Raw genomic sequence first — 25659 nt, 5'->3', positions numbered from 1 at the left:
CCGGCTGGGCGCACTTTAAACTAATTAGCCTATAGAATGGTTGCAAATAGCTTGCAGCCTTGCACAAAAGCTTAATTTGCTGCTATGAGACTATGGGCGCGTTCGGAAATAGCGCACTGTGCAATGCAAACTAATAGGCGAGTGTGCTCCCGGTGCGCATTTCCGAACGCAGAGTGAACTTAACACAATATCGCAGGCTTCCAACATGACTCAAAATAAGCGCCGGGGAAAGGGCAATAAAGGCGCGCAGTCAATATTTAGCACAAAATCCACTTCCCTCCATAAATGCACACTGTACGACGGTCGTCGTGCCACGTAATCCCAACCACACACAGGCTATTCGACAAGTCATCCCGTGAATGAATATTATTTGAAATGTCATCCAACAGACAGAAGTGCACCGTTCACGGCTTAAACAAGAGTTGAGAATCATCCAACGAGTGTCCCTTGCCAAAATATCACGTTGGTGTTGCGCACCCTTTGTTTTTAGAGAATGGAGTGGGAGCAGTTCGACCAGTGTTTGTGCGAACAGTCTAGCAATAATATATCGTATTTGTTTAGAGGTCCGTTGCAAACATTAGGCTACAACATATCCTATACAAATAGCTGCGATAACTCGCCATGGGGATAACCTATACGAGCTGCAAGAAGAAAATGTTGACTAAATCTTTTGAACCCCAAGCCAAAGGAAAAAGACCAAATCAAAATGCACGGTTATAGTACCGTTCCGTCCATTAACATCCTTAAAACAGTCTACAAAAAAACAACCTTACCTTGCTCTTCTGTGCTTGGGCAAAGATAGCCTACTGGGATTCATTCAGGTAAGATGACACATCACTTCGGTGTAATCTTTTCGCAGACGGGGCGAGGGAAGCACAACGACTATATTCACACAACAAGGCATCAATGTAAAGAAAGTGAGGAGACAAAGTGGTGCAGATGAAGCGTTCATTCAGAGTCAGACCGACCGAATACCGACTCAGGCTAGAGGAGCGGAATCTCTCTCTGCCCCTCACTGGCGTTGACATCAGAGAAGTGTGGCTCGACCACCAAGGCAAGGATGCTCCTCGCCTGCAACCACGGTTTTGATTGAATTATTATGTATCCATTTACAAAGTAAAATAGGTGGTGGCATTCATTCTAATAAATCAACCTGGAATAGTTTGAATAAAAAAATAAAAAACTTCCGACACAAGTGCGCCATGGTAACGGAAAGAACGAAAATGCGGTCATACATTTCCCCCACATGGGCATTGCGCACCAATCATTACAATGAATGAGATGACTACACACACACACAAATCTCCAAGTGTTCTTTCAAAATGAAAAGACCATGGCAGGCATGGCTTTTTAATAGGTTATTTTTTTTTTAAGTTATGGAAATACCTGAAAATTTTCACTCTAAAAAATAAAATAAAATAAAAACATAAAACATATTTTTATGCTGCACGGTCTGCACCCATCATGTTCCAAGTTAGCCTGATTATCAGACTGTAGCTTTCTGCAGTCCACTCAGAGAGTGGGCGGGGTCTTTGGGCTGGATCCAGGCTAGTTCCAAGTTAGTTGGGGAGCCAATTTGGGCCTATTAACCATCCAGATGGGTCTCTCAATTAAGGGGAAATGCTGTTTTCCAAGATTGGGTGAGGCTGTCAATGTGGTCCTTGCTTCAGTGGGGTCATCACTCGAGACACTCGTTGGTTGATCATGCTGGTCGCAAACTCCTTAAGGCCCTCAAAGCGGTCATACAGATACTCCTTGTACCAATACCACACTTTGGGAGACTGACACACACACACACACACACACACACACACACACACACACACACACACACACACACACACACACACACACACACACACACACACACACACACACACACACACACACACACACACACACACACACACACACACACACACACACACACACACACACACACACACACACACACACACACACACACACACACACACGATTATTGAGTGTGTGAGATTTAAAGACACACAAAGTCATACAACTTAAATGACAGTTAAAACTCGCATCACTGCAACTACAGGAAAACACGTTAGAAAAGGTGAAAATGATAAGGGCTTTTTTTCATACCTTTATGGAATTGAGGTCTATGTCTCTGCTCTCTGGCCAGCACTGATAAAGAAACATAAATATTCATAGTCAGCCCTCTCTCTCCAGTAAAAATCTCAGCAGAACATTGCTGGTTGCTGCAGTCCAACCAAAAAAAAAGGTATGTGTATTATTAAACATGATAAGAACTCAGCTCCCATGCATGAATAATAAAAAGTGCTTCTTTATTAATGGTTCTTCAATGAAAGATACATTAACCCATTCTGGGCGGGAACCCCTTTGTGTTTTAAGCATTCTGTTACACTATTGAAACAGAATGCTATTGAAAAATAGCAGATCTACAAGCTCATAGCGTGCCACCGAGTGGCGCGCTATGAACTTGTAAGTCTGCTATTTATCGTGAAAATGTGCCTCAAATGTTTGAATATATATTCTTTCAGAGTTTCAGTTTTAAACTCAAATCTTTGCTTTTGGGGGGTTCCTGGAACAACATATTTTCAGATGGGGGTCGGCAGCCAATTACATATAATTTTTGGGGTCCTTGACATATTGAGAACCACGGATACAGAAACATGAGGTTTTTCAGATTTATTTTTTTAAAGGACATTTTTTAAATTTCGACGTCAGGCCTAAATGGGTTAATATCACATTTGTATCCTTGTCTAGTCCAGTTTATTACCCAAGCTGGAGGGAGTGGCTTTCAAGGAACACATATTTTTTGCGATACACTGCTGTGACCCCAATTTGGTTAACCGGTCTCTTGACTGCAACGCACCAGACAGGATCATTATGCAAATTCTTTCACGCGTGATGTGACAAAACATAAACCAAAAGCAGCCGACCTGGTGATGAAAGTCGATGGCGTAAATCAAGAATGCGGGATGTTGGCTCAGGTCAAAACCGGGCACTTTGCCTCTGGACAGCTGTTCTTGTGATATCGGCAAGTCCGTGCCCGTCTGTAACGGCTTGACGTTCCACAGGCAGTTGATCATGCATATGGCATAGTAGTTGAACTCCTGCCACGTCTGACGGCTGAAGTGAACGTCCTGTTTAAAAAAAAAAAAAAAAGGAGTGAGGAAGGGAGGAGAAAAGCAGCGTGAGGGAACAGACAGAGAAGGTTCTAATTAAACCACTCAAGTTAGTACCTATGAATTTCATCAAGGTCAAATAATAACACTGCCGTGCCATCCATGATCTGTGATACTATAGGAGCACTCTGGAATTTACATGGCGTTTACTGGGCCCATTTTTCTTCATAGGAAGTGCTGACATTTTCAGTTGAGCGGCATCTACTTATAAATTAATTCAATAAAGTGGAAGTGCTTTACAAAACCATCTATTTTTGCCCTTAATACAAAGCTAATATCTATCAATCGATCGTTTATTAACGGCAGGTCTAGATCAGTACAAAATGAACTACAAAGTACCTAGAAAAGTGCTATAGATATTGGATGTATTATTAAAGCCAACTACGGTATGCTAATATAACAAGCAGCATTTTGACTAAGTGACGGAAGTCCTAATACACAGTTCTCTCCAATTAAAAAGGTTTTATACAGTTCTTTCCTATTAAAGTGGTTTTATTCAGCCTTCCTTAAACTACGCATGTTTATGTAGAAATTAAGTTACACAGAAAGAAAATAAGTTATGACCTTTGTCTGTCGCTCTTGTTCCTTGGCTGCAATCAAGTTCATCTTGTACCTGAAGAAACCAAGTGCATTTATTATCAACAAAGACCAAAACAACATATATTTTCTCTGTTAGGCACATTAAACTCTAGATCAGGGGTGGGCAACTTTGACGATGGAGAGGGCCACTATATTTCCATACTCACTCCCTATAGGGCCATATATTGCTGTCGTAGCAAAAATAGCCGATCTAGATCGGCTATTTTTGCAATGTTCAAATTGAAATCTTGAATTTCTTAATTGGAATCCTGAAAATTAACATTTTTATGTCATTTCAAATGCCTTTAATTATTCTTGTGTTGAGCATTGAGCTACTAATTTAGACTGAAGTAATTACAGCGGGTCATGTTTGCATGTTGTGGAATTGTAAACAGCTGAAACCAATAATATATCAGTATTCTGACATTAACCTGAGGGCCGCATTAAGTGAAGGTGGGGGCCGCCTGTGGCCCCCGGGCCGCCAGTTGCCCACCACTGCTCTAGATTTAACAGGCCTTTCCTCCAATCACTAACCATATTCAGGCACACGACGTAGTCAGAACGACCATAAAATACAGTAAGTTTCAACTATGTACGAGCGCTAGTCTTGTTCTGATAAATGTCATGTAAATGTTTACAATCTATGCAAAATAGTTGTACCAAGGTTACACCATAAATACTGCTCTTATTCAGCATATATTAAAAAAAGGCAGGAGAGTGCTTAAGTGCAGTGCTTCTTGGACTCTCATCATCATAAATCATAAATGTCAGATGAGGAAGTTTGACAGCCATTTCTGATTTCAAATCCTTTTCAGCATCAAATATGCATGCATAAGTGGTATTTAACAAGCAGAGTGTTTTGTGCACAATATGGAACCAACAGGCTTTGGAATCAACATTGAACCTGTGTGTGTGTGTGTGTGTGTGTGGCCTGAACTGTGCATATTTCTATTGATTCGCCCAAATCAATACATGAGAGTGATTCCCGCACACATTTACAGCGATGTTATTAACATAATTATGAATATAAATGTGAATGCAGGAACAACTGGACGAAGTGTCACATTAATTCCAGAAGGCTGTGGCCCTGGCTAGATCATCGTGATGGGAGTATGACGAGCAGTTTTCAGTGTGAAATTTAAAGTGTTGAAATTAACATAATTTAAAGGGGAACCGCTCCGGAAAACAACCAGACCCCGAAAGCACTGGTGCAAAAACAATGATGACAATAACATTGTTAAAACCCTGGTTCCTGAAGCCCGATTTATACTTTGTTGCAACAGAGCATAAAATCAGACTTCAGACAGATAACAATGAAAGTAAATGGCACAAATTAAAGCAACAGTGCCAATGCTCTGGATCCTAAGCAGATGACAGCAATGTTACCGATGGTGAAGAATCAGCCAAAAGACAAGATTTAGCCTAACTGGGTGTCTGGGTCACAATTATATCCATGGCAAAGTGAGCAAAGACTGATGACCTCATGTGAGCATTTAATGTTTGTATAACATTAGGTGAATATGAAGCAGAGTGGAGGAGACCACCATGAAAAAGAAACTCACGACATCAGTCTGTGTACACTTGCCATCAGGAACGTTGTAAAATACACATTAAAACATAGTTCATTAAATTCCTGATGCCAACCAAGGGAGTAAAGACTGATGTCTTGTGAGCAGTTTGCAGGGCTTAATTAAAGCCAAAAAAATCCCATGACTGAAAATGATTTTCGCAAGTGCACTGATCTCATTAAACGACCCCTAATATGAAATCCTCAGGACTGAAATCCATCCCCAGGACTGAGAACTTTAAGCCCAGAGTTTGATTATCATATTTATGTCTAATGTGCCGACTATATTTTCTTACGTTTCAACAAAGTTGTACATGAAGCAGAGGATAATAGAGTACAAGAATAGAGCATGAAGACAAAAGAGTGCCACCATAAGAACCACTAGGTAAAAGTAGAAAGAGGCATAGTTAGAAACCCTGAGTTGGAGCAGGGCTATTCAACTGGCGGCCCGCAGGCCGCAGCGCCCCCTAGTGGCCCTTGGAATACTTAAAACAGACTGCAGTCTGTGTGTGTCTGTGTGTGTGTTTGTATTTTCAGCTAGTGCTCGTTGACGCTCGTTCTGTCAAATAGGTCTATTCTAAAAGGTATAGCATATACTTGTAAAGACATATATCAACCTGTGCTCAATATTGTGAACAAATGTATTAGCCTACATAGATCTGTGTGTTTGAACACAAAATGCATTTGTAGAATCCAAAAAGGTTTGCGCTTCGCGCGCACGCTGTGCGGCCCTCCACACACACACACACACACACACACACAATCATTCTACAGTTGTGGCCCCCGACCTAATCTAGTTCAATACCCCTGGAGTAGAGCAACGCAAAGCAATGCAATCAGAGGTAATAATAAGGAAACGTATGACCTTTTAGTTAAGCTCACAAGTAATACCTCTTCTCTCACCCCAAAGTGGATGAATCCATCCCTATTTGAAGCATAAGGCGGGAATTCCCCATTTAAAAAAAATGCATTTCAGGCCTGCCTACATGCGTGGAGGTGACAGCAGGTCCTGACCTGTACATGATGTGGGCCATTCTGTCCACGCTGATGGGTTCTGTAGTACAAAGCAGGGCCGGGTAGAAAACCCCTTTTGGGGGCATTACCACCAGGGGGAGCCCATACTTCATAAAGATGTCACACACCTAGAACAAGAGAAGAAAATGTTCAGGATTCATGCGTGTACATAAAAAAGATGTGTTACCATAAAAACCAATCACACTGAAGCTGTTTTTATAGGCATGGTTTTACAGAATTATGTAGAGAACAGAGAACAATCAGTTACCATCTCATAGAAGTCCAGGGAAATGCTGAGGAGCAGGCCATGACAGTGCTCGAGCTGCAGTCCCAAGGAGCTCAGGCGGCCCACAAAGTTAACCACCTCCATCACAGAATCCTTGAACGCTGACAACGTCATGTTCCTTTGGAAGAGAGCAGAATGGATAGTCAGAGTTTCTGTTTATTAACCCATTTTAGCTATTGAAAAATAGCAGATCTACAAGCTCATAGCGCGCCACCGAGTGGCGCGCTACGAGCTTGTAGGTCTGCTATTTTTGAAAAATCGAAGAACGACTGACATAGAAACAGCTTTTTCAGAAAACTGTCAGGATGTAGAAGACATTTTTAGAATCTGATCTCAGGTCAAAATGGGTTAAAGAGCTGGAGAGACAGGGAGACCCCCGTTACTGAACAAACATATAGCAATGATTACCATCAGAATATAGTGCCTTAACCTTAAAAAAAAAAGTTTTGTTTTAAGCAAAACGTGAAGGTAAGACCTAAAGTATGCCCTAAATGGTATTGTTGAAGGCTGCTCTAAACAAATCAAGAGCCCAGCAAAGAGGCTTGTGCTCAAAATACCGATGAATTGGCAATTTTGGGAGAATAGTTATCTATCTATTATGTCAATAATACAAGTCTTTTCACAGCATCATTGCACCCACTGCCGCACTCGTTTTTCTTTCTTTAGGTGCACAGTGACATGGTCTTTTTTTTGGATTACCCATTTCAAGAAAGTCTTTGCAAGATGATTTTCATACCACACTGAAATGAATGCAATTCCACAGCTTCCTCAATAACCAAACAAACTGTATAAATGGTCAGTAAAAGTATAATGTTAAAGGACCACTTTTCAACCTATCTTCATATAATAGGTCCTCACTAATAATCATGAAAAGAATGGCGATTTTTTTTTCTACTCCGTCGTCTGTGTCTCATAGGAGGGCTGTGGGCAGTTCAGAAACCGCCCTCCAGTGACATCATCAATGTGGAATACAAGCCAATAGAAACTGCAGGCTTTCTAGTCCTGAAAAGTTGCAATGCGAAAATGGAAGCCATCGTTCTCACGATAATGAATAATAAAAAAAATCTGCCTAATGATGATGTCACTGGAGGACGGTTTCTAAACTGCCCACAGCCCTCCTATGAGACAGACAAATTGTGCCATTTTATCATGATTATTAGTGAGGACCTATTATATGAAGATAGGTTAAAAAGTGGTTCTTTAAGTAGCTAGCTATACTGTGAATCATAGTCAGGCTAAACATGCCAAACCACCAGTAGTGTCATTTAAGGAGAGCACAGCTGCACAATGTACTTAGATTTCCATTCTCATGCCTGAGCTGTTGTGCCAGTGGCAGCCGGGGGCATGTTTGTAAATGTGAGAATGAATACAAAACATTTTTGTGTCCTTGGTTATGGGTTCGGTATTATCGGCTTACTGTTGAGCAGAGGCGAATACTTCTTATAACTGTCATGGATGCCTCCCCTCCCACCACAGCGGGGAGAAAAGAAGTGGTGCAACCACTTCCTTAAGTGACTATGTGTGTGGCTGGGTGGGTCAGGGTGGGTGGGTGAGTCTGAGCACGAAAACAGCATGGTTGTTTTTCAACCTAACACACACACACGCACATATTAACAGTATATTTTGGGTGTGCCAGTACAGTACAGTGAAGGGTACAGTAGAGGTACCCCCACACGGTAACTGTCATTTCTCAACCGTTTCGGACGCGGGGCGGCTCGCCGGAATCGGGACGGCACCCTGGGTGCGTTCATGTGGGTCTGGAACCCCCCCCCCCCCGGGACCCCCACACAGAGTTTCACCACTTACTTCACACAGGTGTGATTTTTTTTTGTTTTGTTGGGTACTTAATTTACAGTTTGCTAATAAACACAGTGGTACGATTTCAGTTCACAACAAACACATGATTCACTCATGACTTGTTTCAGCATCTTGTTTCAACATTTCAGCACCATAACAGTAGTAATGAACGATCAACAGTAAAGTAAAGAATTAAATGAATGTCTATTGTAGCGTTAATTGTGGCGGTCGCTTGTTCACGTACCACCATATTCGCATTTGAATGCCCGTTCTGAAAAAGGGGACAGGCAACGCCAACCCCCCCAGTGGCCCCCGCCCCCGTAAAGGTGTGACTATGTGACAAAACGACAGGCATGGGGGAGGGGAAGCTCACAGGGGTGCATATTTGTGTTCCTATTTTCTTCATGGGTGCTCAAACGCCGACGCACCCACGTAGTCGGCCGCGCCTGCTGTTGAGGACTGAATGCTGAGCAGCCAGGAACAATCAACCACAGCAATTAACTACAAATGCACTCTGTCGAGGTGCCAACTTGTGCTCAAGCAGAGCGCGCAAGTACTGCTACTTAACCCATTTTGACCTGAGATCAGATTCTAAAAATGTCTTCTACATCCTGACATCCATGTCAGTCGTTCTTAGATTTTACAAAAATAGCAGACCTACAAGCTCCTATGAGCTTGTAGATCTGCTATTTTTCAATAGCTTGACTACGAGACGAGACTCACTTGGGGTTATCGTGACTGTGGAGGCTGATGTCCAGACTGTTGCTGTTGGCGACGGCGTACACCGAGTGCCAGGTCAACCACCTCTGAAGCATGTTTTTCATACTGTCAATCACACCGCACTATAGAGACGGACACACACACACACACACACACACACACACACACACACACACACACACACACACACACGGAATGATCACAGGTTACACACACTCGGAAGATGGCAATAGGCACAATGAGGGCAGTATTATGCGTGTCTTAAGTACCAGGTCTTATTACTTAACTTAAGACCTGGAGGCGTGGTCAATGCCGTTTGGCCACTCAGAATAGCCAAATGGCATTGATCACGCCTCCAGGTCTTAAGTTAAGTAATAAGACCTGGTACTTAAGACACGCATAATACTGAGTATCTAATGAATTCAAAGATGGCAGCGAGTTTCTATTAAATGAAGTTTAAAAAAAAAAGGCATTTCTTCTTCTTGCCTTGCCCATTACTTGCCTTAAAAAACACTGTGGAGGTACAGAACAGCTGCATGATGGGCTCGAACAGAAGCTGCTTCATATCTGTGGATAGAGGATAGAGGATTACACATGCATGTAATGAAATATAATTAAATATGTGCAACCCCCCAGTGTGCATGTGGCAGCATATATATATATATATATATATATATATCTGTAAATGGTAAATTTATATAGCGCCTTTATCCAAGGTGCTTTACATAGATTGGGTGAATTCACCCATTCACACACACACATTCACACACCGATTGCGGCGGGGAAGCCATGCAAGGTACCAACCAGCACATCGGGAGCAATTTGGGGTTCAGTGTCTTGCCCAAGGACACGTCGACATGTAGACAGGAGGAGCCGGGATTCGAACCGCCGACCCATGGATCATTGGACGACCTGCTCTACCTCCTGAGCCACAGTCAAACGAAGCCACCGGGTGGAACTGGGAACCTCATGTATGTCCAAAACAGTCAAACAAAATGTGAGGCGGCTTATAGTTCTCCTTTTGCTACTTTTGTGTGACACCGAGGTATGACGAAGTAGAGCATTCATTTAGTCCTTAGATGCTCCATGTCTGTGAGCATGCTCAATTACTGTATATATGTAAACACAAAGTCATAACTTAGTAGATATGTGATAGATACATAGATATGTGGATAATAATAATAATGAATTGCATTTTTATAGAGCTTTTCCAAGTGCTCAAAGCGCTTTACAATGGTTCATTCATTCATTCATACATTGGGAGGTGAAGCGGCGAACAGTCGACGCCGGCGTCCTCCCTTCCCACATTCACACACCAGTGGTGGCGAGCTCACACCGACCAACTCATTGGAGGCAATGTAGGGTTCAGTGTCTTGCCCTTAAGGACACTTCCGACATGTGGACAGGAGGAGCCGGGATTCGAACCGCCGACCCAGGGATCATTGGACGACCTGCTCTACCTCCTGAGCCACAGCCGCCCCAAACACTATAGAGCATACATGTGCCTGACACAGAGATAAAGAGCAACAGGTAAGGCCTCACTCAGACCTTTACTGCATTGCTGTATGCTTGTTGGATGAATGTTGTGTAGTGTCATGGCCGCCCCAATGCATTTCCAATGGAAGTCACATGGTTTGTAGTCCACATTTTGGACTACAAGCTGTTGTATGGCTTTCGGCTGTGTTTCGACTGCGCCCCTCCCCCTCATACAACACAAATGTTGTGTCAAACCATGTGACTCCCATTGGAAATGCATTGGGGCGGCCATGACACTACACAACATTCATCCAACAAGCATACAGCGATGCAGTAAAGGTCTGAGCGAGGCCTAAGAGTGGTGGCAGCAACTCACGGGACATGGGAACCACAGGGTAGAAGCTCAGCAGACGCAGGATCTGTGGGCGGAGGTGGGAACCATCCCAAACGCTGAGAAAACTGTTGAGGAAGATCTCGGTGCTGGAGAGACCCTCCTGGGTGAGTAAAAAAGACAGGGGATGAAAAGAGACATGGGTGTGACATTTACATTTTGTCTCCTGACAGTGTGTCAACATTACCATGACAAAAAAAGGACCTTTTTGTCATGTTCTTTGCCATGCCTTAACTTCCAATAAAATACTTTTTTTCACCTCACGGGAACAGAGTGCCTTGGATTTAACCCATTTTGGGGCGGGAACCCCTTTTGGTGTTTTAAACATTATGTTATAATTTAGCGATTGAAACTGGAGGATTTAGAAGATTTTTTTTTAATTTCGAGGTCAGGCCTAAATGGGTTAACCTCGCCAACGAGCACCTGTATTCAGTTCAACAAACAAAGGACCACGGCAGCGCTCCCCTCTTCTTCTATTTAACGTTATGTAATTATTATTTTAAACGGAAAGGAAACAAATCAAAATGTTAAAGAAAATCTAACTTTTTTTTTTTTTTTTAAAGAACAAGACATATCAAAACATATCGCATCACAAGACGTCGTGAGCCATTGTGTGTCCCTGGGAGACTCCCTTCGGGGGTCTCGAGCTTATAACTAAACGTTCGGGATCCACTGCTCACCTGGAGGAAGCTCTGCGCCGTCAGCAACCGCTCTAAAAAATGCACAGCATCTTCTGCACTGGAGGGCTCTTCATCGCTACGGCATAAAACCTCTAAAAATATAGGAAAATAAAAGGTTTTTAAAAGGTTAAATTGTGGAGGGAAATTATATTAGAAAACAGCAGTATGTAGAGTATGACATCATATGCAAGTTTCACAGAAAGAAAATACAACTCCTCCCCACCCACCCACCATCTTCCCCCACGAGGCCAGACATACAAACAACATAAATTATATACAGGTATAAAACCAATAAGTTGAGTACATAACTAAGATACACATAACATATATACAGGTATAAAACCAATTGAGTACATAACTAAGATACAAAGAAAGGGATCACATGGTTATGTTCACAGAAATAATTAATAAACAACTTAAAAGGGGGGGGGGGGGGGGGGGTAAAATAAGAGAAGAGTTTCTTAGATATGCCAAGCACAGGTAATGTTGTCTGGGGTTCATCTCAGGGGTGAGAATGCATTTTGAAAGTCTATCCCCACCCAGTACTCCCTCTCTGAGCTACTACTACCTACCTTCAGCAAGGGCATTTCCTACCCAGGCGTTGAGGCGTAAGTAGGCTGAATCATCCTGTACGCAGTCCAGGTAATGCAGCGCCAGATGGGAGCCCAGTAGAGAGCCCATCTGAGCTGGCAGCTGATGGAAAAGGAAGAAACACGTATGTAGTATAAACAAACACCATGAATGCTGTTAACCCATTTTGGGCGGGAACCCCTTTTGGTGTTTTAAGCATTAGGTTATAATTTAGCTATTGAAAAATAGCAGATCTAAGCAGATTTAAGCAGATCTGACATTCACTCTTATATGCTAATAAACATCACTCAACGCTACACCACCAAATGACAGCTTGTCTGTGAATAAATCACCTCAATCAATCAGGGTTGCAGGGTTTGAAGAAATTAATGATCAGGAACCATTTCAAATATATTAAGTCTATTATGTTCTATTGACTGTGTCTCCAACTCAATTAGACTTTAACCCATTTTGGGCGGGAACCCCTTTTGGTGTTTTAAACATTATGTTATAATTTAGCTATTGAAAAATAGCAGATCTACAAGCTACGAGCTTGTAGGTCTGCTATTTTTGAAAAATCGTGAAAATATTTATTTCAGAAAACTGGGGGATTTAGAAGATTTTTTTATTTATTTCGAGGTCAGGCCTAAATGGGTTAAGAAGCTATAGCCAGTACAGTCAAAGACGCAGAGCATCCACACAGATCAAATTTTTTAAAAAAAACTCTCGCTCTCTCTCTCTCTGGGGCTCACATAGATAAACACACATATTATGAAACACAAGGCCAGAGCACAAAGCTTTTCCATGTTTTACTGGGGTTTTTTCCACCTTGTTGTATATTTGTATCTCTATACACTATGTTTTTTGTCTTTGACTCATGCGATTTTGTGCACTTTTATTTGTGTTTATGATGTTATGTAAAGCACTTTGGTCAACTCTGTTGTTTTTGAATGTGCTCCATGAATAAAGTTGGATTGGATAGGATTGGACAACAGGATGTAGGCCCGTTTTGGTCCCTCCTCTTCCAGTTGGTCTTTCTGCAGAGATTAAAATAGGGTGCATTTTGCGTCCCAAAACGCAGTATTGTTTATAGTTAACACATCGTGTGCCCAAGACATCTGTGGACGTGTTGGGTATTACCGCACATGCAGTGCCCAAGACGTCCGTGGACGTCTTTGAAAAAAAAAAAAAAAAAAAAAAAATGTTTGTTTGTTTTTTTAATACGTGGTGCCAAAGTTTGTGTTTTCGCCATTGAGAATGCATTGGGCGTTTAAATTAAATAACTCAGAAACTATAAAACATTTCAAAGTAAAAAGTTCCAGCATGTGTCTCCACTGAATTTAAAAAAAGAAATAAAGGATTTTCTAGGTGAAAGTGATTTTCACCCACTTTTGCGTGGGCACACAAAGTGTTTTAAGGGACGCAATAAAACAACGACCTCTCTACTGTTTTTTATTCTAGTTTATTTTTGCTAGCTTTAGTTATAATAATCATTTCTTCTTCGGTTTTCTACATGAATATAACCACATTATAACCATATAAAATGAAATGGGAGTTAAATGCTGCAATTTGTAAAAATGGCAAAATATGACTCCTAACGTCGTTGAAGTGGGACTCATAAAATGTCCCTGGGACTCATCTAAAAGACCATCGCTGCATCCCGGGACTCATTACATTGAAAACATATTTACATCACTGCTTTCGGTTTACATTCCTAACTCGACACGTTGTAGGAGCTGCAGACAGATCCTGCTGCGGAGCTCTGACTCCGTCATGAGAGATTACATTTCCTTATGTATGACAAGCTGTCTCGCATTGGGGACATTGTACATTGTATAGTATATATTAAAAGAAAAGAAAAAAGAAAACAGACTGTCAGACACACACAGTCCTCACAATAATAGTGTGCAGCAGAAGCGTCGTTCATCTAAAAATGGGAGCAACATGTGCTTTTATTGAGGAACAAGGGTGCAAGGATGACAGAACACTGATTGGAGGAATCGTTGTTCTGTCATCCTGCACCCTTGTTCCCGTCATGTCATGGCTGCACAATTCCAGGTGGATGATCAACCGTGCACAGCCCGCCCATTAGTCTCCGGTGTCCCATTAGACAAACCTCTCTCATCGGCCATGGAAAACGGCCAAATGGTGGCGAGTTAATACAGCACAAGGCACAAAACGTCATACCGCTCGAGAAGATTTATTTAAATCGGGTTGATGCATCTGCTGAGTAAACACGCATTCATGTGGAGACCTTTTATCACGTGGTTCACTTCACAACATTATCAGCGGGTTCGTGGCCATTTGTATGTTCTCTACTTACGGCAGATCATAAACAAAGCCATGATTTAAGTCTGTGAACTGAGCAATGGCCCATTTACAGAACAAACTAGAAAAAGTGCCCCTCGGGGCACATGTCTTCACAGGTCAGGTTGTGGCCTCCTGGTGGCGCTACAATAAGCCAATGTGAAAAGGGTGCCATTTCTTCTGACGCCGGCCTTGGATGGCAATTTGGACAATTGTTCCAAAAATGTGTTTTGCAAATTCCACCTGTTGGTGGCGCTATAACAGGCCAATGTGAAAAAAGGGTGGGATATATGCCTCAGCCTAGTAGGAACGTCTGTGAAAGATTTCACGTAAATTGCACGCTGCGTTCATGATTTGAGGCTTTTTGTTCAAAACGGGCCAATCCTGCAAACTTTGAAAGCCAATGTTAGCCAATCGGGATGGAATATGAAATATCGGACAGATCTGTCTTGAGCACATGACTATAGAGCGTCGCAGTCCCGCCTCCTACCCTGGACCAGGAAATGAAACCCAATGCATTATTCTCATAGACATTTCTTAAAGTATTTATTTAAAGACGGTTACGCCGCGGACAAAGCCAACTCGAGTCGTGACAACTCATGACAACACAAACAATATTTTGGACCAAACAAATAATTAGAAAGAAGAAAAAAACGGAAGGTTACAACACTTTTTTTGTTGTTTTTCTTCTTTGTAATTATTTGTTTGGTCCAAAATATTGTTTGTGTTGTCATGAGTTGTCACGACTCGAGTTGTCTTTGTCCGCGGCGTAACCGTCTTTAAATAAATACTTTAAGAAATGTCTATGAGAATAATGCATTGGGTTTCATTTCCTGGTCCAGGGTAGGAGGCGGGACTGCGACGCTCTATAGAGATACTGTGTAACGATTTGTGTACAAAAGTTGGCCTCCTGGTGGCACTATAACGGGTAGTTCTGGAAAAGTTGGGGCAGAGGTTCATCGTTGGCATCCAGGAAGTGTGTGTGCAAAGTTTGGCATCGACTGGGTTAACGGTGCTGGAGATTAGCTGTACAGACGGACATACACACACACGGACGGACACACACCACACACACACACGGACTGAGTGCAAAACATACACTCTCCCCACGCCTTCGGCCTGGTGGAGACAACAAGCTAAGCATAATGGGGCAGGTTTAGTGTTGAATCTAATAAACAAATAAGCCTCCCAGGCCAGCTAGTAGTTTGTGTGGCAGAAGATTGTTGATGGGTCTGCTATTTACTAGTATTTAGCTTTGACTGCAAGTAGCACAGTGCCCCCATGTGGCCACGGTGAGCCACCACAACTACAATTGACAGAGGTCATGCCTTCTAATGGATTGGGAGGGCTGGCTGTCATACTAATGCTTTATCCTGATGCCTACATTTCCATCCACCGTCTGGCCTAATTCCAGACATCTCAGAGATATCGCGCCATCTCACAAACGCTGGGTGGAGGATGTTATGTCACATCTCAAACTCGAAGAACTTAAATATACAATCAGGGGCTTCACTCAGAAATATATCAGAGTTTGGCAACCATTTCTAACCTACTTTGCGGTAGTATTTTCTACGTAGTCATTGGCCATCTCCCCCCCCTGTATTTTTGAGTGGTGTAAACCACTCCTACAACTGGCTTTGTTAGTCTGTCTGTCTGTCTGTCTGTGCTCAAAAAATGAGCATGGTTGTTTGTATTTTATGTCAGTTAGTCGATTTCATTAATGTACAATTTGTGGTTTTTTACATTGTATTTCAGACTTTTTTATTTCATACATGAATGTTGAGTACTGGTGTTGTTGTTTTGTCCTGTATCTGTTTTGTAATTGTTATGCATCTGTTGTTTGTCCTGTCTCAAACTTCAATAAAAATACTTGAATAATCTCAGAGATATCGCACTAACCTAGAAACTGGGGGAGGGGGTCTGGAGGTGGATAGAGGGGAAAGGTATCGCACGCAAAAGGCAAGAGAGAGAATGAGATGCAGCAACTGAGAAAAAATAAATAAAAATACATCGCATGGCCATGGATGCACCTGGGACGTACAGTTGGGTGCCACCGATATTGTCCCTTATCATTTGACCCATTTAGGCCTGACCTCAAAATTTAAAAAAAATCCTTCTAAATCCTCCAGTTTTCTGAAATAAATATTTTCACGATTTTTCAAAAATAGCAGACCTACAAGCTCGTAGCGCGCCACTCGGTGGCGCGCTATGAGCTTGTAGATCTGCTATTTTTCAATAGCTAAATTATAACATAATGTTTAAAACACCAAAAGGGGTTCCCGCCCAAAATGGGTTAACTGTCCTTTTGCGCAGAGCACGCAAACCTCAGCAAAAAAAAAGGACAATATCGATGGCCTCCAACTGTATCTTCAGTGATGTTTCCTGAGGTCAACGGGGTTTCGGGTCTTCCAACATCATACCCCTCACTCAGGCGACCCAGCCGGGGTTGATCAAATCCCGACTTACGTCCCAGTATAGCTACCCTTGATCAGTCCATTAGGGAATGAGCAAGGCCACACAATCCGTTGCTCCGGAACTACTCTGCCGGTACTGGGAGAACCAAAATCTGGCGCGTGGAGGGACTAGGCTCTGTGGGTTTGACTCCTGACCGGGCCCCTCCTACGTCTCACCAGGTCCACTCCTGCTCTCCCCAGGCCCAGGACCTGTGCGTTGCACCAGACTCCCAGTACCAGGCACTGCATTCAGGAGTGGTGGACTATAATGGCACGCCTAAAGGCCTCACCGAGGGTTTGTTGGGCTTCCTCCTCACGGAGGACACAGGCTGGGGGCGCTAGCCCATACTGCTCCCCTCCTCACGGAGGACACAGGCTGGGGCGCTAACCCATACTGCTCACCCGGGCGCCGTCTACATTCCGAAAGTATCATTTGGCAATAAATAGGCAGGCGAGAAAATGAGAGTGAGCAACTGAGAAATAGAAAAGAGAGAGAACTTACTTCAATGTTGCCCAAATTATTCAGCAGTTCAGAGAAGGACTGAATCTGTATCATGGGGACCAACTTCTTCCTGTGGAAGGGATGGTTCTGCGTCTCCATCTGGGCCGCGGCACATAGCACAGGCAACTCCAGGTGTGCTCGATGTTTCTGATAGGAAAAACAGCCCCGTTAACCCATTGAGACCTGGAACGCATCCATGTCACGTTAGCGTTTAACCACATTAACCATTAACCCATTTTGGGGCGGGAACCCGTTTTGGTGTTTTAAACATTGTTATAATTTAGCTATTGAAAAATAGCAGATCTACAAGCTCATAGCGCGCCACCGAGTGGCGCGCTATGAACTTGTAGGTCTGCTATTTTTGAAAAATCGTTAAAATGTGCCTCAAATCTTTCCGAAAATTGTCATGATTAAAACTTCTTTTTTTTAAATTTCGACGTCAGGCCTGAATGGGTTAAAGGCTAGGAACTCTGTACCGTTTTGAAAACCCCACCATCAGTTGGTTCTTCCATGCAGTCAAAACAGAAAATGGAATAAAAATCTGGCCTCCATACCCTTTTCCTAGATATGGTCTTCTTGGCCGTCGCCCCAGAGGGCAAGCAGACAGAGGCGACTGTACAGGCATTGCTCTTCTGGACAGCGGCCAGTGACGTTTTCCACGCAGAATCGTAGTTCCTAAAACGAGCCTGACGGACCAAGCAGGAATAGATTCACAGATAGTTCAGAGACCAGAGATAATGATTTAAATGTCATAAGAATAAGAGTGGGAAAAGAGCAATGAAATGCAGTCAATGTACAAACCTTCATTTTTGACGAAAAGGAGGATGGCACCAGCTCAGGGCAAAACATTTTGTAGAGCGCTAGAAGGTGTAAGAGTACTGGCTGCTGACCCTGAGGGAAAAAGTGTAGAATACAGTAGAATATGTAAAAGGTGCTACTACTGTACACATTCCCGCATGTAACTGCCAAGTGTGATTGATGTCTGTAATAATTACACAATTGCATGGCAGGATAAAACTACTTACAGGGTGAAACATACATTATATCAAACAAGTATGGCAATATTACAAAAATAAAAATAAAATAAAAAAACGTTCGCTCTGAAAGAATATATATATTCAAAGATTTGTGCCGCATTTGTACGATTTTTCAAAAATAGCAGATCTACAAGCTCGTAGCGCGCCACCGAGTGGCGCGCTATGAGCTTGTAGATCTGCTATTTTTCAATAGCTAAAGTATAACCAAAAGGGGTTCCCGCCTAGACTGGGTTAAAAGGAGTAATGGGCTACGTTTGATAGATATGGCTGCAAGCAGAACACACTGCATGCAGCACATATAGTGCATTTACTTGGATGCTGAAGACAAACAAGAGCTGAAAATTACATCCGATTATGAAAAGTCAATATGACGACAAAGATGCTTACCAATCTAGACTGTAGCTCCAATAACTTCCTTACTCTGTAGAGCCGCACTGTGTTCAGGACAAAAATAAAGCAAAAATAAATTACGGTATCTTACTCAATGGTCGCCAAGGACTTATTTAACTTCTTTTTCATGATGTCCTGGAGCGCCAAGGACGTGTTTTTCGTGTTTTTGAAAAAAATAAAAATATATAAAATAAAATATATTTGGGACTTTTGGCGCCCCCTGGTGGCGGTGAATGTTTACAAAATTGCTGTGGAGACGAGATAAACAAAACAGGGCAGACTTACCACATTCCTTCCTCGTCAAAAGGCAGAGCAGGTGACCGACATAAGGCCACTGTGGAAAAAAAACAGCACACCTTTATATTAATTTATATTATTAATAAAAGGTTGCTTTGTTTTCATCTGATCCGAGTTTGAGTCGTGGATACCAATAAGTCATGACTCATGAAATTACAATTGACACAGGACTGAATTGGTCAGGGTCTTGATTAAGCCTCTTATCTGGTTGCTACAAGTGATAAACACTATAACTACCCATATTATTTGGAGGTTTGATGTACTTTTGTCGCCTATACATTATAAAGTATATAAACTAGGCATGTAACGAGATATCGTATATCGATATATATCGATATTAATCCCGACGATATGAATCGATTCATTGAAATAAATAAAAAATCACGATTTTCATTTATTTATTTTTTTATGGGGGGGGGGCTAGTGTGTGATGTGAAATGTGAGCTTTAGTCATATTCCATCATATTCAAGTGCTTTTGGAGAGAAATGATAGTCACTTTCAGTAGTAGAGCACTGTAGAGGGGAGCTGTGTGTCTGTGACTGTGCCCAGGTGATGATGGTCGTTGATGCTCATCAAGGAAGGCAATTATGTTTCTGCACTGTCAAAAGTAACTTCTTAACAACTTCTTCTTGTCAAAAGTAAGCTACTTCTTTTGCAATGTAGTTAAATAAAAAAATTCAGGGGGGAATTATATAAAATATAAATATATAAATTATATAAAATTAAAACGGTAATTTCTCATTAAAATATATATATTTTTTAATATCGTGAAAGATCGTATCGTGAACCTCATATCGTGATACGAATCGTATCGTGAGTTGAGTGAATCGTTACATGCCTAATATAAACTAACAAGATAAAGTGCACTCCGAGAAGTGCATACTCCCACCAGGCCAGGTTTGCCTACAACAGGACCTGCAACATTTGGAAGGCAGTCATAGTCAATGCTTGCTGTCGGCCATTCCAGCCTGACCTGGCTTGGTTAATAAGTTGAACAACATACATCAATGGCCTAGCATTCCAGTCAGTGCCATTGACGGTGTCTGTTAGCCTGGCTAATAAGCCAGACTCAAATCACACTGTCGTGTGGTATTTGAGTCTGGAGATGCTGTGCATGGATCTTGTTTCCCGGGGGGCGGGTTCAAACATTTTCTCTTTGACGCAATTGGTCAGAGCTACTGTCAGTCAAAGGTTTCAAGGTACAAAGGTTTGGTCACTGTACCAAAGCCCGCCCATATTGCATACCGTGTCCCGATTGGCCACACCAGTTCTCTGGTGTAGGAAATGGGCGTACAATTGAGCCTCTCCAGACCGTAATCCGCCGGCAGGCCATTTTTTTTTGCCAACGGCTGATTCGGTCTGGCTTATTAGCCAGGCTAGGTGTCTGTATGCCTTGCATATGGCACACACACAGTACATGTAAAGCTGGATAGGTTCCCCAATTTGATTTTCAAACCATGCCAAACAAATTTGAATTATTAAACATTAACTGTACACTAGGGATGCACAATATAGATTTTTTGAAACCGATATCGATAACTTCCTGCTTCTCAAAAAGCAGTTACACTAAAGCACGGTAAACAACCGAAAACAAACCAAAACAAATATCAGCGAGATATCTTGCTTCGTTGCTCAGAAATCAATCATATAAAATAGCCTCCATGTTGTCATTGACTTGCACTGCACAGTGAAACTGGTCTCAAAAATCACTTTTTCAACAAATGAAAAAAAAACTGTTGATTTAGCCATTTGTATTAGGAAGAAGAGCTGGACTGGATCTGTAGATCCGGATCTTCAAACAGTAAAACCAACACAAAGTTGAGATTTGCCGTACAGAACTGACATTGTTTATCAGTTTGTTTATATGCTACAGGTGACTTTGAGAGCTGTTTTACTGGGCAATATAAGTCAATTTTGTCCTATATCAATTCTTAACCCATTTTGGGGCGGGAACCCCTTTTGGTGTTAGCATTATGTTATGCTTTAGCTATTGAAAAATAGCAGATCTACAAGCTCATAGCACGCCACCGAGTGGCGCGCTACGAGCTTGTAGATCTGCTATTTTTGAAAAATCGAAGAACCACTGACATAGAAACATAGCTTTTTCAGAAAACTGTCAGGATGTAGAAGACATTTTTAGAATCTGATCTCAGGTCAAAATGGCAAGATATCTTGCCCAGATTTGTTGTTACAGGAGTAGCACATCATGGCATAGTAACTACACAACCAAAACTTTTACAAAAGTGTCATTGTGCTTTAATACATTTTAGTCATTTCATATACTCCGGAATCTTAATTCACATACCAGATCTGAATCCGTCACCAAGCTGAACAGGAAGCCGTACATAGATCGAAGATGATCCTTAGAATCGATCGTGTCATACATGGTCAGCACCCATTTCATGAAAATAATCTGGAAACCACAAGCATAAACAGTTTACGACAGATACACACAGCTTGTGTGTACAGAAATATATAGATGTTTCCAGTTTCCACCCACCTTTTATGCAAATTCTATATAATAAAAGATGGTGGATTTACTTTTTTTTCTTTTATAATTTTTATCCCACGATTTTGTAACCCATTTTTCACCCCTGTGTCAATTATCTAATGTGATCCTGGGCTCTACACACCCTCCGCCAACCTAGTCCCCATATATGGGGGACATGGGGAGAGCAACGGACTTGAACTCATGCTTCCTTAATGCCCGAGTGTCCAAGTTGCTCCTTTACACCCGACAGGGGGGAGTTTCCCTGGTTGGACGTAGCGCGTGGAAGGAACACGTTATTCCAACCAGTTCCTTTCCCCTCCATCAGGCACCCCGGCTGGCCAGGGGGGAGGCAGTTTAGAGACCAGGATTACTGCATGTTTTTTGTGAGGGTACCTACCCTAGGGGACACGGGGAGAACATGCAAACTCACAGCAATGATTTGATGGGCTGATTTGATGGGCTGAGGGCTTAAAAAGTGAAGATAAAAAGTGAGGACAGAAAAGTGAGGACGCCAAAACTAAGAGATTGGCCGGAATGTGATGATGAAGATGTATGATGATAAGAGCGCCCCTCACTTCACACGAGTGTGAATTTTTATTGCGGCATCCATGTATTCATTATGACCACGGGTATGGTCTAAAAGTGTGAACATTTTATTGCACTTAACATTAAGAGAATCATAAATCAATTGCCAAATTCTTTACCTGTGCAGAAACGGGTATCTTCCCAACAAATATCCAAACCACGGCACGACAAACGGCCTCCTGTGGCACCACAGTGGCAGGGATGAGACACTTCAGCACACGTACAAATAAACTCGAACGGGAACCTACACAGAGCACAGCACCACAGAGACGAATACACAAGCAGAGAGAACGATAAAGATACAGTACCTCCTGCGAGAACACATTATTACTAATATGTACACACCATTCAAGAAATGTGTGTATACAGTACTACTTGGGAATTGGGATGGGACGATAGTTATTATAGTTTATCATGATTAACCCATTTAGGCCTGACGTCGGGAAAAAAAAAAAACGTTTTGTGATTTGTGCCGCATTTTTACAATTTTTCAAAAAAATAGCAGACCTACAAGTTCATAGCGCGCCACTCGGTGGCGCGCTATGAGCTTGTAGATCTGCTATTTTTCAACACTCACACTAATCGTATCGTGGAGATTTAAATTTATCGTGAAGTGGTTAACAAAAGAGGCATTTTTTTTTAACCCTCCAAGCATATTGTGTTAACTAATTTATTTTCATACAGTCCCATCCCTAGTATACAGACAATTTGACCTCCCACTTTGCTGTAGCTCCGGTGCCAAATTAATACAGAAGCGCGTTACTGATCTGCCACTGATCTGTAATGGGCTTCCGTGTAAAAATTAGCACCAGCTGTGAGAAAACCCCATTTAAAAAACAACAACTATTAAACACAGAAAAGCAGCATACCGATGCGGGAGCTCATGGTCAACTCCAGCATGACTGAGATTGCCTCCGGGGGGAGTCCTTTACTATAAGCCACACTCTCCACCAGGGCCAGGTTATCTTCCAGCACATGGTTTCCGTAGACTACAGTGCCTGCTTCAACTATGGGGGAGCAAAGGGAAACACAGGTCATTACGTCACATAGGTCATTTGACATTTGGTTGAGGTGTGAGTTAACAACAAACACGTTGGGCAACAAAATGAGTTTCAGAAATTGGAACGTTACTTCTTTGACAATGTTGGGCAGAAGCTTGGCTATAAAATCTGTACGTAGTTTAAACTAGTATTTAACATAACTAATATAGCTACATTCCCCAGTAACTTGTGGGCAGCCACTACTACTCTTAGGCTGGGTTGTACCAAAAAGTTTGAGTTGTGTTGCACCACTTATTATTTAACAAATCTGTGATTAAAACCTGAACGTGATCACAACCTTGACTGGAGATGATGATGGATTGGCCATAAACAGCACAAATGTTACTCAAATAAGAACATGAGGTTATTTTTTATGTTCCATTGTATATTCCTGTAGTCATCTTGCGACCCAGCCCTGTACAGACTATAGTCTAAGTCTACTTACATCTTGTGTTATGTACAGGACTACAGGTACATTAGAGTAACTAAAAGAAGAAATTGTATCCTTCCCATTAACCCATCCATCCATCCATCTTCAACTGCTTATCCGTAGTCGGGTCGCGGGGGCAACAGCTCCACCAGAGTGCTCCAGGCTTCCCTATCCAGAGCAACATCCTCCTGGGGTATCCCCGAGACGTTCCAAGGCCAGCGAGTTGATGCGTTTCCTCCAACTGTGCCTTGGTCTGCCCTGGGGTCTCCTCCCAGTGGGACGTGCCTCAAGGACCTCCCTAGGGAGACGCCCGAGAGGCATCCTAACCAGATGCCCGAACCACCTGGCTCCTTTCCAGGCAAAGAAGCAGCGACTCTACTCCGAGTCTCTCTCTCGCGTGACTGAACTTCTCACCCTATCTCTAAGGGAGATGCCAGCCACCCGTTGAGGAAAACTCATTTCCGCCGCTTGTATTCGCGACCTTATTCTTTCGGTCATGACCCACACTTCATGACCATAGCCGAGAGTAGGAACAAAGATTGCTCTGTAGTAGACAGAGAGTTTTGCCTTCTGGCTCAGCTCTCTTTTCGTCACAACAGTGTGATACAATGACTGCAATACCGTCCCTGCCGCTCCGATTCTCCGGCTGATCTCTTTCTCCGTCCTCCCCTCACTTGTGAACAAGACCCTGAGATACTTGAACTCCTTCACCTGGGGTAATGCCTCATTCCCTACCCGGACTGCACAATCCACCCGTTTGTTACATTAGACTAGAGTAACTAAAAGAAGAAATTGTACCTTAATTGTAATTGAATATATTAAATTACATTGATTGATTGAAATATGTATTAACAGTTTGCAGAATTACAGTACATTTCAAGCACAAACTCAATACAAAGACTGTTAACTGTGAGTGGACGACCCAATTAAGCATTACACTTGTTTACAAGAGGGTCCACCTTGTTCAATTCATCAAATACAGTACAGTATAAAGAGATAGTCACGTTTAAGTAATTAGTGGTTGTTATTATTAAAGATGGCTCTTCTATTGCTTCAGTCGTCAAATCAAATGATGTAGGCCTACTGTACTTTTAGCTTTTTAATGGATCCTATTAGTAAAGCCTGATACAAGTATCAAACTCCCCAAATCCACCAGAATACTGGAAATTACATCTACTTTGTTGCAAATTTTCTGAAAACAATCCGACAGTGTAAAGTTGATTGTAATCGTCAGGTATCAAGCCAAACACACGTGCGTGGACCCAGCTGACCGTTTTTTGTTGTTGTTTTTAGCCAGCTGGACTAAATGGAACAACCTACCGTTGCTTACTGTACTCATAGCTCTGGTCCATAGCATTACTGCTCTTGCTGCCGTTGCGGCATTAGATCTATGGAACAGATCGCTACTGTACTCATAGTAAGCTATACAAACTGTTGGTAGAAACAAGTTGTCAACTTGGTTCCGCTATATCGCAATGGGTAAGGGGTCTACCGTCTACGTGCATGTTTATAAACATGCACGTATAGGGTACACCCCTTATATTAGTTATAAAGCAACCATCGTGTCCCAACTCACAATTTGAGAAGTAGTTCATCGCCACAACAAATGGATCGTCCGCCTCCTTCTTTCTTCTTTCCCTTTCCGCGATTCGAAGACTTCGATTCGATGTTTGACTGGAGATAGATTCATTGCTGCTGCATGAAGTTGAATGTGAGTCCAAATCGTCCATAGCTAAAGCTTACGAGTAGCCTAACTATCGTAAACTACTATTCCATTCAACGATTCATTTCAAAAGCAAAACAATGCTTGGCAGGAACTGGGAGTTGCTTTTGAACCGCGCGACCGTTTGCTCCAGTCCGCGCATGCGTAGTG

The 25659-nt window shown here is 42.3% G+C and overlaps 1 protein-coding gene across 1 annotated transcript; it reads right to left on the bottom strand.

Annotated features, from left to right (window-relative positions):
• Positions 1–1306: 1306 nt before the first annotated feature.
• cenpi (centromere protein I) lies at positions 1307–25618 on the bottom strand. Its single transcript, XM_079521237.1, has 20 exons — positions 25363–25618; positions 23186–23323; positions 22436–22560; positions 21546–21653; positions 19228–19276; positions 18940–18986; positions 18317–18406; positions 18070–18201; positions 17516–17662; positions 12256–12376; positions 11684–11775; positions 10989–11106; positions 9639–9703; positions 9140–9258; positions 6602–6737; positions 6334–6461; positions 3738–3786; positions 2928–3131; positions 2107–2148; positions 1307–1781 (listed from the first exon to the last, which is right to left on the bottom strand). Exons 1-20 carry the CDS (start codon positions 25514–25516, stop codon positions 1650–1652), a joined length of 2196 nt encoding a protein of 731 aa, XP_079377363.1. The 5' UTR covers positions 25517–25618; the 3' UTR covers positions 1307–1649.
• Positions 25619–25659: the final 41 nt, after the last annotated feature.

The sequence above is a fragment of the Electrona antarctica genome, assembly GCF_951216825.1.
Source record: "Electrona antarctica genome assembly, chromosome: 1".
Lineage (NCBI taxonomy): Eukaryota > Metazoa > Chordata > Actinopteri > Myctophiformes > Myctophidae > Electrona > Electrona antarctica.
This window is presented reverse-complemented; position numbering and strand designations above follow the sequence as displayed.